This window comes from Asparagus officinalis, chromosome 8 (assembly GCF_001876935.1).
Source record: "Asparagus officinalis chromosome 8, Aspof.V1, whole genome shotgun sequence".
In the NCBI taxonomy this organism is placed as follows: Eukaryota; Viridiplantae; Streptophyta; class Magnoliopsida; order Asparagales; family Asparagaceae; genus Asparagus; species Asparagus officinalis.
In genome coordinates this window covers 91094498-91110218 of record NC_033801.1, presented here as the reverse complement: position 1 = coordinate 91110218, position 15721 = coordinate 91094498, and the positions used below count along the sequence as shown (strand labels likewise).

At 37.1% G+C, this 15721-nt stretch overlaps 1 protein-coding gene across 2 annotated transcripts; it reads left to right on the top strand.

Moving 5' to 3' along the window:
- Positions 7781-9581, top strand: LOC109822821. Of its 2 annotated transcripts, none has more exons than XM_020389077.1 (2): positions 7781-7989; positions 8801-9581. In XM_020389077.1, exons 1-2 carry the CDS (start codon positions 7859-7861, stop codon positions 9135-9137), a joined length of 468 nt encoding a protein of 155 aa, XP_020244666.1. In that variant the 5' UTR covers positions 7781-7858; the 3' UTR covers positions 9138-9581. The 2 variants fall into 2 exon arrangements, with proteins under 2 accessions (XP_020244666.1, XP_020244664.1); XM_020389075.1 differs by having other exon boundaries at positions 8792-9578.

The window sequence follows — 15721 nt, the reverse complement described above, 5'->3', positions numbered from 1 at the left end:
CTAGCTAGATATGATGATGTGATAATTGCATATGTTTTGTCAGTTGAGGTCATTGATGATTTGGTTTCTTCTACATATAAGGAAGCAAAGTCAAGCTCTGATTCAATCAAGTGGAGGAAAGCTATGAAGGAGGAGATGCATTCTCTTCAAAAGAATGACACTTCGGAACTTGTAAAATTACCAAAGGGTAAGAAAATAATTGGATGCAAGTGGGTATATGCAAAGAAAGAAGGATCTTCTAATGGGGATATTCAATACAAAGCCAGATTGGTTGCCAAATGGTATGCCCAACTTGAGAGCATTGATTACAACGAGGTATTCTCACCTGTTATGAAGCATTCATTGATAAGAATATTATTAGCATTGGTGACACAACTGGATTTGGATTTGATCTAGATGGATGTGAAAATAGCCTTTCTACATAGAGATTTAAAAAAGGAGATCTATATGTCACAACCGATGGGTTTTAGAGTTGCAGACAAGGAAGATTTAGTATGTAAACTGAAGAAATATCTTTATGAATTGAAGCAATCACCGCGACAATGGTATAAGAGATTTGACAGTTTTATGATTGGCCAAGGGTACACGAGGAACCCATATGATCCGTGTGTGTACATGCACAAGCTACAATATGGTGAGTATATGTATTTGTTGTTATATGTTGACGATATGCTCATTGCTTCCATGAATACTTCAGCTATTAGAAAGTTAAAAAAGGAGTTGTCATCTGAATTTGAGATGAAGGACCTTGGAGAAGTAAAGAAGATATTGGGTATGGAAATTGAGAGAGATAGGGTGAAGGGGAGGTTGAAGTTGACTCGGAGGAGTTACTTGCAAAAGATACTGAAGAAATTCAGTTTTGATGGCAATGTCAAGGTGGTGAGTACTCCATTAGCTCTCCACTTTAAGATACCATCTAAGATGTCACCTGTTTCAATTGAGGATCGTGAATACATATCTAAAATTCTATATGCCAGTGTTGTGGGTAGCTTGATGTATGTTATGGTGTGTACAAGGTCAAATTTGTCACAGACCGTGAGCATGATATCTAGGTACATGCATAACCTCGGGAAGGGTCATTGGGAGGCCTTAAAGTAGATCTTACAGTATATCAAAGGTACCATGGATGTTGGCTTTGTATTTGAGAAAAATGGGAGAAATGGGCAGGATTGTGTTGGATACGTAGATTTGGATTATGTTGGGGATCTTGACAAGCGTCTGTCTACTACTGGATTTGTGTTTACACTAGCAGGAACACCGGTGTATTGGAAATATACACTTTAGTCTACAGTAGCTCTTTCCACTATGGAGACAGAGTATATGACATTGACTGAAGCTGTGAAGGTAGCTTTGTGGTTGCAGGGGTTATTGGATAACTTGGGGATTGCACTGGATACTTTTAGGGTAAAATGTGATAACATGTCAGATTTCTATTTGGTAAAGACCCAGGTGTATCATGCCCAAACAAAGCACATTGATGTCAGGTTCCATTTTGTGTGAGATGTTTTGGATGATGGAGACATTATATTAGAGAAGATCAACATAAAGGACAATCCAGCGGATATGTTGACCAAAGTTGTTAGTGCGGTGAAATTTGGTCATGTTTGGAGTTGTTGAACATTCTTCGTTGTTGAGGGTCTTTGGAGGCCATTTGGGTGAACTACGTGAGGCTTGATTTCTTGGGCAAGAGAGTACATAGGCAGTCAGTTTGATACAACCAATTTGATGAGTTGATACTAACACAGTGGAGATCCTTGTTAGAGTTCTCATTTGGGTTCCTAGCTTATTATGGATTGACTCCACTTCGTACTAGGCGCAACAAGTGGGATGGTTTGTATTGAGGTTAGCTCAGTTTTTAGGAAAAACTTCGTTGAGGTGGAGATTTGTAGAAACGACGAAGAAGATCAGGAAATTTGGAGTGCACAAGACTAGTCACGGGTCGGTCGACCGAAGTGCATAGGCCGGTCGACCGACAGACTGTGAAATTACAATGTGAGAAACCCTGTCGCTGGTCGGTCGACCGAATATACATGTCTGGTCGATCGAAAAGGTGCACGATTATATGGTTTTGATTCATGCGTCTATCTGGTCGACCGATCATGTATGTTCGGTCAACCAAAGGTAAGATGAGTTACAGGATGAGAGTTTGGGCTTCTGGCCGATCGACTAGATGCTCATGCCTGGTCGACCGCGTAGTGGTTTTGGGCCCTGTTCGTTTCCTGACATGTTTTGAATTCCTATTTGATATAAATAGGAACATGACGTTTTCTAGGGTTAGGTGAGAGATTAAGAGCTGAGATTTAGGTATTGCTTAAGCACTTAAAAAGGAAGAATTTGTGAGAGATTTGAGATTTTTGTTTGAGGGTTATTTTGTAAGATTATTGAGTGATTGTAAACCCTATTTGTACTCTTTCTCTATTAGTGAAATCTTCTCCCTCCTTGCCCCGTAGACGCAGGCACATTGTCGAACCACGTAAAATTTAGTGTCTTGTTGTGTGGTTCTTGTGTTTGGTTGTTGATTTGTTCTCCTATCTTGTTCATGTCCTTTGATTCCGCTGTGCACAACAGAAGTGTGATTAGAAGATAGAGAAAATGATTTCAAAGACAACACCAAGGGGAAGTCATTAACCCTGAAAGCTAAAAATGAGATATCCTAATCTAAGAAGAAGAAAGAGTGGAGCTCAGGTTTTGAAGATGAAAACAATCATGTTGGTCAAATTGTTAAAGGCTACAAATCCTTCGTCAAATCAAAGAATGATTAGAAATTCCTGCAAGACAAACGAGATTACTATACAAGTAATATAAATAAATATAATCCTTGTGATTTTGATACCAAACTAATTTATTTTCAGCATAGGAAAGGGCAATTGCGTCCTGAACGACAATGATTATAAGGGAAAGGGCAAATTTCCAAAGTGAATACTAGAACGAGTCGCAGAGTAACTCAAGCAATGATGATAAAAAAAGCACATTGTTGTCTCATGGCCAAAGATAGCATTTTGGATGAATCCAAACACAAGAGCTCCAATAGTGATGTATACCCTATATATGATGATCTATATTCTAAATATAATAAAATATTAGGTCAATTTGAAAATTTTGCCAAAAATATAAAGTTGTTAAAAAGATATATTTAAGAAGGATAATAAATTGGTGAGTAATAAGATTAAAAATCTTTCTTTAGAATTGAATACATCTAACAATGCAAGTGAAAAATCCTCTTTGAAATGCATATAATGTTCCATGTACAGGGACATGAATTGTGATTTATCCAAGGAATTAACAAATAAAATTTGTGAACATGAAAAAATAGTTGCTAGGGTAATTGAGCATTGATGTGAGTTGCCTTTTGAACAAATAAAGCTTGAAAATCGATGCACTACTGTTTCCTAAAATTAAATAATTAGTCTAAAAATATTAATTTCAAAAAGGTTGTGAAAAACTTTTCTTTGGGTTCTAAAGGTTTAAACACGATCCTTTCTAGTCAACAATTTGCAAAAGTGAAAGCTAGACTTAGTTAATTATATTCAAAAAATATATAAATAACTTTCTTTTGTAAGAGAAAACAATTTAACACTTTTTATACACATCCCAAATGCATCTTCTACTATTTATACTTTATGTGGACGAACGGGTCACGCTTCAATGAATTATTGAATATAATATGGACTTAAAATAGTCAAGCGGATTTTGGTATCTGAAGGCATATTTACTAGCCAGCATAGACCTATGTGGGTACCTAGGTCACACATTTATGTTATTCTATAGGTGTGCAAGAAGGCTAAAGATCAAGGCCACATATGTTTTTGTTGCTCAAGACATATTCAGAAGATAAGAATCTGCTCCTTACTCTAATCAAGAAGAAAATGAGATGAGAATTTTCTAATACATGCGATTAGGGTCTCATTGTGCAAGCGAAGATTTATTACAAAGGCATAACTTTTGTAAATGATTGTTTTTAGAAAATCTTTTCAAAGGGGTAAGTAAAGGTATATCCTATAACACTTCCTATTGTATATACATAATTTGGATCTTTTTCTTGGGCTTTCTTGATTTTTTTCCTTTTCCTTTTAGAGTTGTTTTTAGATTTATTTAATCAAAAATAAAGTAACAGTTTTCTTTTCTTTCTTTTTTGTTTTCTTTAAAAAAATTAAAAAACTTTTGGCCATATCTTTATATATGCTTTTACAAATTAATTCAGATCATATAATCTTTTAGTATATAGGTTTGATTATATCACAAATGTCCACATATGGTTTTCAACTCTCTCTCTCTCTCTCTCTCTCTCTCTCTCACATCTGCACAATGGTAAGAATATGATTATTTGATACATTGTTTCTTAATATATTTCATGTTACATTATCACACACCTCGATATATTTCATGTTACATTATCATACACCTAGCTTTATACTTAGCATGTTTTGTAATGTGAAATAGTGGTAAAAAGCTTTTATATTTTTTTATAATATAGTTTTGAAATATATCAAGAGTTTATAGCTTGTTTTTAACTAGGATAATGCACACATTTATTCTTTATATGTACAAATGTGCATTTATGCTAAAAATATATCAAAAAAAAAGAGTACACTTATTAAAAGATGATTGAAGATCCATACTCTTATGAAATATATGGAAATATGAGTGTATTTGTTAAAAGAATTTGAGACCTACACTCGTGAATTATGTTTGTGCAAATTTTAAAGGGTAGCCATAAGTACATGATATTTTTATATAGAGATAGTATGAATCGCCTACCAAATACTATCGTTCCTCCTCTAAATACTATATAATTGAGGTAATAGGGAGACATTTTGGTCCTTAGTTTCTAAGGTTGAGATAATTCAAGCCTTATTATTGCTCATTATTCTCTTTGATATATCTGAATTTGTCCAATAAATAATTCTTTGTACTATTTATTTCATATACTTTACAATAATATTTAATCATTTTTGTGTGTGATATTTAATGTGATTCTCTCGTATTCAAGTGTTTTGTGATTAGATTTTAATCTCTTGTACTATTTTTATATAACATTTTCTTGTGAATTGGTGTGTCTTTCTCTTTGTTCATCTTTAGATGGTTTTTATCTGAATTTCTCGAGTATAAAATGTTACTATTGATGTGGGTTTAATTTTTATAATAACAAATAGGGGATAAATATTGAAATTGATTTTGTAATATGAGAGTTTTGTAAATTTTGGAAATTATTTTTGAAGATCATTGAACAATTTGTTTTTGGAAGAATAGGAGGAGTTCTGAAATAAGAGAAGCTCAGTTATAGAGAGAGTATGATATACTTGTATCTCATATTTCATGTATGTAAACATGTAGGGGGAGCTTGCATATCATATTTTATGTCATGAAACTAAAAATGTGCATAATTCATGTATCTCAAACATATATACTTATGACTTCAATTTTTGGTTTGTTATTATCAAAAGAGGAGATTGTTAGGACAATGTTTGTGCAATTGACTTAATTTGATCAATAACAAACATTTTATTTGTCTAATATATGTTTAAGATATTTTATATAGGTTACAAGAAGTTAGAATCAAGTTCATTATTAAAAAGAGCAAAATGACAAGTTAATAACGGCTGATTCTAAAAAATATCAAGAATAAAAATCAATTTTGAGTCTATGAAATTTTCTATCAAGGGTAAAAATCAATTTTCAGTCTATGAAAATTTCTATCTCATTGTCAAGAGTTTATGGGAACAAATAAAGCTCAATTTGGAGATATACAGCTCAAGGTGAATGTTTCCGTTAAACAATTTTAAAATAGTCAGTAGCAGGATTAAAAACATACACCAATGCTAAAAATTGCATGGGTCATAACTTTTGATTTGGTTATACAAATTGCTATTATAATAGCTTTCCAGAAAGCCCTAGATCTAATATATCTAATCACTGATCGTAGATTGAGCTTATCGATGGCATATAGTGAATCATTGATAGTCTACAATTACATATTGGTGGTTAAGTCTCACCATCAACGATTGAGTGCCAGATTTGCTATTTTTTAGCTTTTTCGAACTCAATCTTTGTCTTTCATTGTTTAGGTATATAGACTCTTTCCTCATGATTTCTAGAGACATTCCTTACCTAATTGAGAGTGAGAGAGAGAGAGAGGGAGAGGGAGAGGGAGAGGGAGAGGGAGGGAGAGAGAGAGCGCTAAGGTTTTAAGTTAGTGAAAGGATCTTGCTCAGGCTTCTCGGAAAATCACCCTTGATATCTTTCTTCATCATCCGATCAGCAACATTCGAGGATCGCTACCCTTGGATCTCATCATCGTCGCCGTTCTTTCATATCTCCATAATAAATCTTTTGGAAAACAATTCAATAAAGCAAGGACTATAAGATCTTTTTGTATTGCGCTTAATTATTTTTTGTTTTTATTGGTTTAAACTTTTTTTACGATGCTTAGGCTGATGTGAATTAAAAAAGTAGGTCTAGCTAGGGCTAGGTATTACTCATGTGAAGAGTTAGAATAGACGACTGGTTTCAAGTAGATTTTGGGGTGCAGTCTTTGTAAGCCTATTGAATTGGGTTGTGATTCAAGAGAAGTCTTGGTATAGTGAGGAAGCTCCTTCGTCAGAAGGAAGAGTGGACGTAAGATTGCTATCCAAGCCACTATAAAATCTTGCTTGTCCTTGGTTGGTTGTTATTTGTGGTTAATAATTGGTGTTCACTTTTTTCTATTCCGCTGCATATTTTGTGTTTTTTAGTGAAAAACGGTAGCAACTCTTTTCACCCACCTCTAGGCTTGCATCTCAAATCTAACAACTCCCACATGTAATTTGCAAATAAATGCAAATTTCGTGAGAGGAAAAGAATCTCAATTTTTCTCATTTGTCATTTACGGGCAACATACTACATATTGCATAGAGGAAACATATAATAATATTCAAAATTATTATATGCAAATTTCATTTATAAGGAAAGCTCAAATTTGGAAAAATTCCTAGTATGTAAAATAAGAAAATCAGATCTACCCGTGCAAGCAAGCATATCGCTTGTAAAAGTTGAAGAGAGAGGATAGGAGTCTAGCTCTGTAAGAACCGCCCTCATGCGACCAGATGGGTCTGAGCCCTAGATATGATAAATAGGGACCAAAATGATATTTTATCTCCCCAATGTAAGGCTCAAAACCGCTCGCCCGCAGAGAATTCCTACTTGAAGGACAATATACCCCTAGAAAAAAATTGATCAATATTATTCACAGTGCTTGATTTTTTTAAATTCTAACTCTTCTATTATTTATGATGTAAATCACCACATTTCTACAAGATGGTTCTCATAAGATCCTAATTCTACACTGTTCGTTCTTTCGTTATGAGTATATCTTCGGGAGATAGTCTAGTTGTCAGTGCACTTCATACAAACAGACAACTTGATTTCTGATTAGGTTCTTTCGTTATGAGTGTATCTTGGGGAGATAGTCTAGTTGTCAGTGCACTTCATACAAACAGACAACTTGATTTCTGATTAGGCCAGCAACTTACCATCTAACATCCTTTTCTTTTCAAACCACACAAGGCCCCCCCTGCCTCAATCCTTCTCAATTCCAAGCAACCGAAAGGGACATATACGGTAGGGATGGATGGTTCCTCCTGGCCCTGCCCCTTTCCTCAAATTTCCACCGATACTTTTTTCCTCCCTTGTCCCCTCCTTTCTCCTTCCTAGTGCAACCAAACAACAAGCAATCAAATTACAATCTCTCTCTCTCTCTCTCTCTCTCTCTCTCTCTCACTAGAATCAAAAAAACACTCTCTCTCTCTCTCTCTCTCTCTCTCTCTCTCTCTCTCTCTCTCTCTCTCTCTCTCTCTCTTTGATCGCAAATTGATCACATGAGATGGGGAGCAAAGGAGCTTCGCCATCTTCATCTCCATCCTCCTCCTCGTCCGTCTGTTGCATGTGCGGCGATCATGGCCTGCCGCAGGAGCTCTTCAGATGCAAAATCTGCCATTTTCGATCACAACACAAGTAAGCCTATCTATGTATCTGTCCATTTAGAGAAAATTCAACCATCAGGAAACTGAATAACTGAAAAGTTCCATGTTTAAATCCTGACTAGGTGCGTCTTTAGTTTGTTATTCCAGTTATTTGTACACGATCCGGTGTTTGATCAGACCTAGATAGTTCAAGCCAATCTATAGATTGATTTATACAATGAACTTTAAAGTTAATTTGAAATTTAATTCAGAAAAGATCTAGATTAACTTCGTAATAACTATGCAGGCTCTTTAAATTAATATTTTTTTTGATGATTCTAACATTTGTAATGTTTTACCTAAGAGGCATATTGTAATGGCATCGACACAAGTAAGACTATTTACGTATCTATCTATACCCTTCGGCTGCACTTGCTTTTGAATTGCTTGCATGAATTTGATTATATGGTGACTTTTCACAACCTACTTTCTTCTTCACTATTGGTGGCGATAATTTTCAAATGAATAAGTTTTTAATTAATATCTTAATAATATTTCTAATTTATATTATGAGTTTTAGAGTGAAAGCAATATACAACCGTTAAAATCATAATATTGCTACACGATCTACACCAATTAATGTTGCAATACTATATTCCGGGCATCACACAGGGCAAAAGCTAGTTAATCACTACAACAGACTACCAACATTTGAAGTTGAATGACAAAGACTCCGAGATCCATGGCCTAAATCTATGCTCTCTCTGTTTTTTTAATGAAATAAATCTATGTTCTTTAAACTGCTAATATCTTTTCAGTCATCCTAACATCCCTTAGTTTCTTACATGAGCTAGATATTGTAGTGATCTCTATCTGAAGGTCGACACCTACCGAGCATGCAATTGGTGTTTAAGAGAGGATGGAGGGAAATATTGCTCATTGCTCGAATCAAATACAGATACCGTCAACTCAAATTCTTCTTTTTGTTCGTCATCGAACGGAGGCATGGGAGTCAGCCGAGGTTCGTTCTCTTCGAATCTCAACAAGCCCATCAAGAAGCAAAGAGTTCCTCAGAGATCGTTATCTGACGTGAACGAGAGGATGAGATCGAAGGAGATCTCTCCGGGGTTGGGGAGATCACGGCAAGCATTTAGAGGTAAGGTCAGACGGTACAAGTTGTTGGAAGAAGTCTCAAGCTAAGTAGACAGCTCAACATTTGTATGACTTTCTTTACACGTGCATAAAATTTGCATAGAGATTATATGAAATTAATGACAAGAAGAAGAAATGGAACATTGTGTACATATGATGGTGAAGAAGAAAAAGGAGGAGACAATTTGAGCCCCACATGACACACGACTAGTTACGGATATTGCGGAGTGAATTATTGAGGAGCCGAAAGGAACATTTGGGCTGGCATGGGATCATGACTAGAGAAATTAAGGGCCAAAAATTTGGCATATGATATGTACGGTTAAATGTACATACTCCTTTTTATACTATGGTGATGTGATTTAGATCTGATAAACTATTTTATTAACACTTACATCCAGTTAAACTCAAATAATGATACTGCAATTTAATCTTTTCCCGCTAATATGTATGAATGCAAAAGGTGATTTATCGTCAAGTGATTTTTACTTGTCATCTTAGTCAAGTGATTTTTACTTGTCATCTTAACCTAGCGGGAAAAAATAATATAGCCTGGAGCTCAAGAACTGTAGATGCAATTAACCGGAGTGCTTAATGGTGTCTTCTGTTATAAGTGTCTTTTTCATTATTTGTTGGTCGTACTATGTGATTTTTGTGCTAGGGACCTTATGCAAGTCATAAGGTCTTTGCAATACAAAGTGGACCCAACTCAGGCTCTTGTTACCGCTCCTAATTCAAGCAAGAAATCTTCTGCCAAATTTTATTATCTTTAATTTGATACCACTGGTTTTATTCAGCTGACGATTTTTGAGTTGATGATTGTGATCTCTCTTAAGTGAAAGTTATGGTTTTCCTCTCCCTCCGTAGATGATAAACTGGTGCTGCAAATGAAGCTCTTAGGATCCCTCGTCTGATACTGCCAAACCAAAACTTTCTTCCGCACAAAAGCTGAACAGGTACAACGAAAGAATTGAGGGTAAATTACACCAAATCCCTAAGAATTTTCAGCGTTTTGCAGTAAACACCCAATAACTTTTAAAAATTAAACTACACCCGCAATAACTGTTGGAAATGCAGAAAACCATCAATAAATCATCACAGCAACTGGAATTGAACCCCGCTACCAACCACGGAACGTGCGCGTGCTCAGGGGCTGAAATACAACACCACATAGTAGAAGCCTAAGGCATCTGATGAGAGTTATTACAGGCTAGAATCTTTGTGATGAACTGCCAACAACTTCCCACTTCCTCATTTGCTGGATTAGACCATCCAATCCCTCACTTTCAACAACTCCCTCCAAAACCATGGAGCCATTTTGTCTGCAGAATATCGAGATGAATTGCCTGTTGTGCCAAAAGCTGTGTCGAGGAACCAAACCAAACGCCAATCCAAGAGAGCCAAACGAACTAAATATCAATGCACAAACAAAACATCAATTTTAACGTGATTTGGCAAATTGTCTACGTCCACGGGGCAAGAAAGGGGATGGGGGTTTTTTCACTAATAGAGAAAGAGTACAAACTGAGATTACAACTCACTTGAAGGAACAAACTAATCTCACCAACAAGCTCTTAATCTCTCCAAATAAAACCCTAAAATTAATAGCTCAGAAAATAACTCTTTTCTGTGCTCCAAATATCCCCAATTTGCTTCTTCAAATTCTCTCTTCCAATTGTTCCATATATATAGAAATCCTAAAATCATAAACATACTAGAAATTCTAAACCAAAATCCAAATCAAATTAGGAATCCTAATAACATATTACCAAAATAGATTAGGAATCCTAATAACCTCATGTTACCAAAATAGATTAGGAATCCAAATAACCTCATGTTACCAAAATAGATTAGGAATCCGCTATCCAACAATTCTCCATCTTGGCGAAGTTTTCCTAAAACTGAGCCGACACCAAAACCAACCAAACGTCTCACTTATTGCGTCCAGTACGAAGTGGAACAAATCCACTACAACGGACTCAATCCACAATAAGTCGAGAACCCAAACGAGAATGCGAACAAACTCCAAATGTCGGTATCAACTCACCAAATCGGCTGCATCAAATCTGACTGCCTACGTATCCTCTTGCCCAAAGAATCAAGTATTCACGTAGTTCACCCAAACGGCCTCTAAAGGCCCTCAAACAAATAGAAAAGTCTGCAATTCTTCCCCAATATCGCTAATGGATCTGCAACTGATAGCGGCCCCAAACTGATACAAATCAAACACCTCCATCTGAGGTGAAGCAATGACCATATCCAAATCATGTCCACCAGCTGCAACCAAATCCAAAACCAATCCATCATCTGCATCCGAAATCAAATGATCCCCAACCTGTGTCACCTCAGCTGGAATTCTAAATGACGCAATATGATCTGGAGTATGTGGAATAAGTTCCACCCAACGTGAAGTAGCATCACCCTCCACCTGCTGCGATATCCAAACGACCTGATCAACACTCTCCACCTGCCGAGAGTCAAAAGTGATATTCCTGCTCAGAACAAAATCAGAAGCTCCCAAACGATAATCAAATGATCCTCCGAATCCCAAACGCGCAATCGGATCAAATCTTACATCCTCGATGTGACCAAATGCTGGGTAACCAAATATCCGACACCGACCAAAATCTGAAGCAGCTCCACCAGATCCCATATATCTACATGCAGCAGTCGGCAACCTATACATGAGACGGCCCAAACATGTCGTAGCCCGCACACCAATGTCAATGCTCGACATCAAATGCCTATCCTCCTCCAGAAAGGAACAGCTCCCCAAATCTGCCATCTCATCACGTCGCCTCAAAGTTTCCACACCAATGAAGTGTCTCCTATTACCGTGAGCTTGGCACAAATTCAGATATAGGTCCCTCTTGTACCTCCCTCTAACATCAGACTGAAGTACCTTCACATTTGTACCAATACACTTCCTCCATTTGTTGCAGGCTTCTAGGACTTCATACCAACGGGACTTGGTTGCAACCAACCAATGCCTAGAGCAATCTCCAACTGTGGAAACCACATACCTATTACCTCCCAATGATGCTTCCTTGGAAGGCCCCCAAATGCCTGAATGAACACCCCTCAGAAGACCCCTCGAATGATGGATAGAAATGCCAAACTCCACCTCGGTCTTCTTGCTCATACCAATGGGTTCACAGGACTTCAAACTGCAGGTCAAAGCACTCCTCAACAACCTATGCACGGCATCACCAATCAAATACCCTAGCACCAAACAACGCCACAATCTAGCCAAATGAAATAAAGTCGTCAGAGCTCTATCAATCACCGTGCTCCCAAGCAAATAATATAAGTTATTCTTTCTGAAGCCCTTCATCACAATCATGGACCCAAATGTAACATTCAAGCGTGCATCCGCTAAGGTCACCCTATAGCCTGCTGCCTCCAAAGCTCCAAGTAAAATGATATTCTTCTTTAACTGAGGAAACGAACCTCACTCCAACCAACTCCCGAATCACCCCATCACTCATCCTGATCCGAACGGTACCGATACCACCAATAGAGCATTTGTGATCATTCCCCATGAGCATGAAATCTCCTCTTTCCAACTCCTAAAAGCTGGAGAACCAATCCCTCCTAGGGCAAATATGGTATGTAGCGCCCGAATCCAACATCCACTCTGTAGAGTAGGCAACACAAACTGATGGTAGTGTAGATAATGAGTAGCCTGAAGAATCCGAATCTGAATTGTTACCACTAGTCTTGACAATATTCACCTCTGAAGCTTATACAGCTTTCCCCTTATTCTTCCCGGGTTGATCATTCAACTTTGGGCATTCAGCTTTCCAATGTCCATCTTCTTTTAAAAAACGACACTGGTTCCTACCAATATTTCTATAGCCACCTCTTAACTTCGATCTTGAGCGATCACCTGGATGACAGTTTGGACCACGGCCTCGAACTGCTAATACATCTCCCGATGCCTTCTCGGAGGGTTCGTCATTACTCTTCCTCAACTCATAATTCACCAAAACTGAGGTCACCTCCTTGTAGCTAACCATAGTTTTTCTATTTATCATAGTGAGAGCAAATGTACCAAAATCATCCTCCGGCAATGAACACAATAGTAGCATCACATTGTCTTCATCCTCAACCATGATATCTACATTGGCCATATCCGAAATTAGCTTTGTGAAGTTGTTAACATGCTCCCGAATGGAAACTCTCCTCTTTATCTTGAATTGGTAAAACCTCTTCTTCAAGTGAAGCCGATTCTCAATGCTTTTCGTCAGATACTTCTCATTGAGTATTTCCCACATTCTCTTCACCGACGTCTCGTTCATTACGTCATAAATAAGATCCAGCGTCAAGCATGACCGAATAACTCCACAAGCCATACTATTCATCTTCTTCTAAACCTTGTCCTCTATATCAGCGAGTTTCTCTTGTAACTCAAGAATCTCCTCCAAATTTTATGCATCTAAGGCGTCCATCACCTGACACCTCAACAATCCAAAATTAATCTTGCCGTCGAACTTCGGAACATCAATCTTCGTGTTATTGATGCTCAGACTCTATATCGCCTTTGAAAGAGACAATCCCGATGTGCTTGTTTCTCCTATGTTGTCGATCTAATTCTTCAAATAGGAATCCTTCAGCGAATCCTTCGAACAAGCTCCCAAATCCAACCCGGAGCTCTGATACCAAATTGTTATGCCAAAAGCTGTGTCGAGGAACCAAACCAAACACCAATCCAAGAGAGCAAAATGAACTAAATATCAATGCACAAACAAAAGACCAATTTTAACGTGGTTCGGCAAATTGCCTACGTCCACGGGGCAAGAAAGGGGATGGGTTTTTTCACTAATAGAGAAAGAGTACAAACTGAGATTACAACTCACTCGAAGGAACAAACTAATCTCACCAACACGCTCTTAATCTCTCCAAACAAAACCCTAAACAAATAGCTCAGAAAATACCTCTTTTCTGTACTCCAAATATCTCCAATTTGCTTCTCCAAATTCTCTCTTCCAATTGTTCCATATATATAGAAATCCTAAAATCATAAACATACTAGGAATTCTAAACCAAAATCAAAATCAAATTAGGAATCCTAATAACCTATTACCAAAATAGATTAGGAATCCTAATAACCTCATGTTACCAAAATAGATTAGGAATCCTAATAACCTCATGTTACCAAAATAGATTAGGAATCTGCTATCCAACATTGCCAACAACAATTTAAACATTGCAAAAAAGTTTCCCATATAACATTACAACAAAGCCTATCAATCATTTGAATCATTTTTTTACCCCTTTCTTCAAGCAACGTATAAACGCCTATACATTATGACCCTGTTTGGCCAAGGGTTAAGGATGAGGTGTTAAAGATAAGGATTAATGTACTTAGTCCATTCGATAATCTGAAGGACTAAATTATTAACCCGTTAAATAAGTTTTGTTTCAGCCATTGTGATCAGTTTTAGTGTTTGGGAATGTTAGTCTAAGGGATGTAGACTCAAAGCTGGAATCAAATAAATTGTTGGGTAACAGGATTCTTAATATGTTTTGGTAACATGTTATTAGGATTCCTAATCTGTTTTGTTTTTTGGTTTTAGAATTTCTAGTCTGTTTTAGTTTTAGGTTTTCTATATATATAGAACGCCTTAGAAGAGATTAGACATCAGAAAAAGAGGGTTTTGAGAGAATTCTTCAGAGAGATCTCAGAGAAGAGATTAGACATCAGAAAAAGAGGGTTTTGAGAGAATTCTTCAGAGAGATCTCAGAGAGATTAGATCTTATTTGTGGGCATTGTAAAAAAGAGGGTTTTGAGAGAATTCTTCAGAGAGATCTCAGAGAGATTAGATCTTATTTGTGGGCATTGTAGTCTTCTTCAATATTAATCAAAGAATTGTGTGGTGTGGCTCCCAAGGACGTAGACACGATTGCCGAACCTCATTAAATCTTGTGTGTTCTTTCTTGTTTACTTTCCTACAAGTTTTTATCTTTTATTTGTTGTGATTTTTCCTACTTTCCTACTCTCAAACACAAGGTTTGGAAGGGTAAGGGTTTGATTTGATTGTTTCGAAACCTCCAACAAATGGTATCAGAGATTCGTTCAGAAGGATTGTGAGAGAGCAATGGTAGAGAAAAAAAAATCTAAGATCGAGAAGTTTGACAGTGCAGACTTCACCTACTGGAAGTCGCAAATATAGGACTATATGTACCAGAAGGGCTTGTATTGCCCGTTGATGGGCAAGTCTAAGGGAAAGAAGAAAGAAGAGTCAGACGAGGATTGAGAGATACTAGATAGGAAGGCTCTAGAGAAAATCTGGTTGTCGCTCGCTAAGGCAGTCACACACAACATATTGAAGGAAGAGACGACGGTGAGGCTTATGGAAGCGCTCGCGAAGATATACGAGCAACCGTCTGCTACAAACAAGGTGTATATCATTAAGACACTCTTTAATCTTAAGATGGCAGAAGGACGCTCCTTCACAATGCGCCTCAGTGAGTTCAACACGATTGTTGATCAACTCATCTCCGTAGACATCACGTTCGATGACGAAGTGTAAGGCCTATTGATTCTATCGTAGTTGCCAGATAGTTGAGCATGTTGTGTAACAACAATCGGCAATTTAGCAGGGAAGGACAAGTTGAAGCTGAGCGAG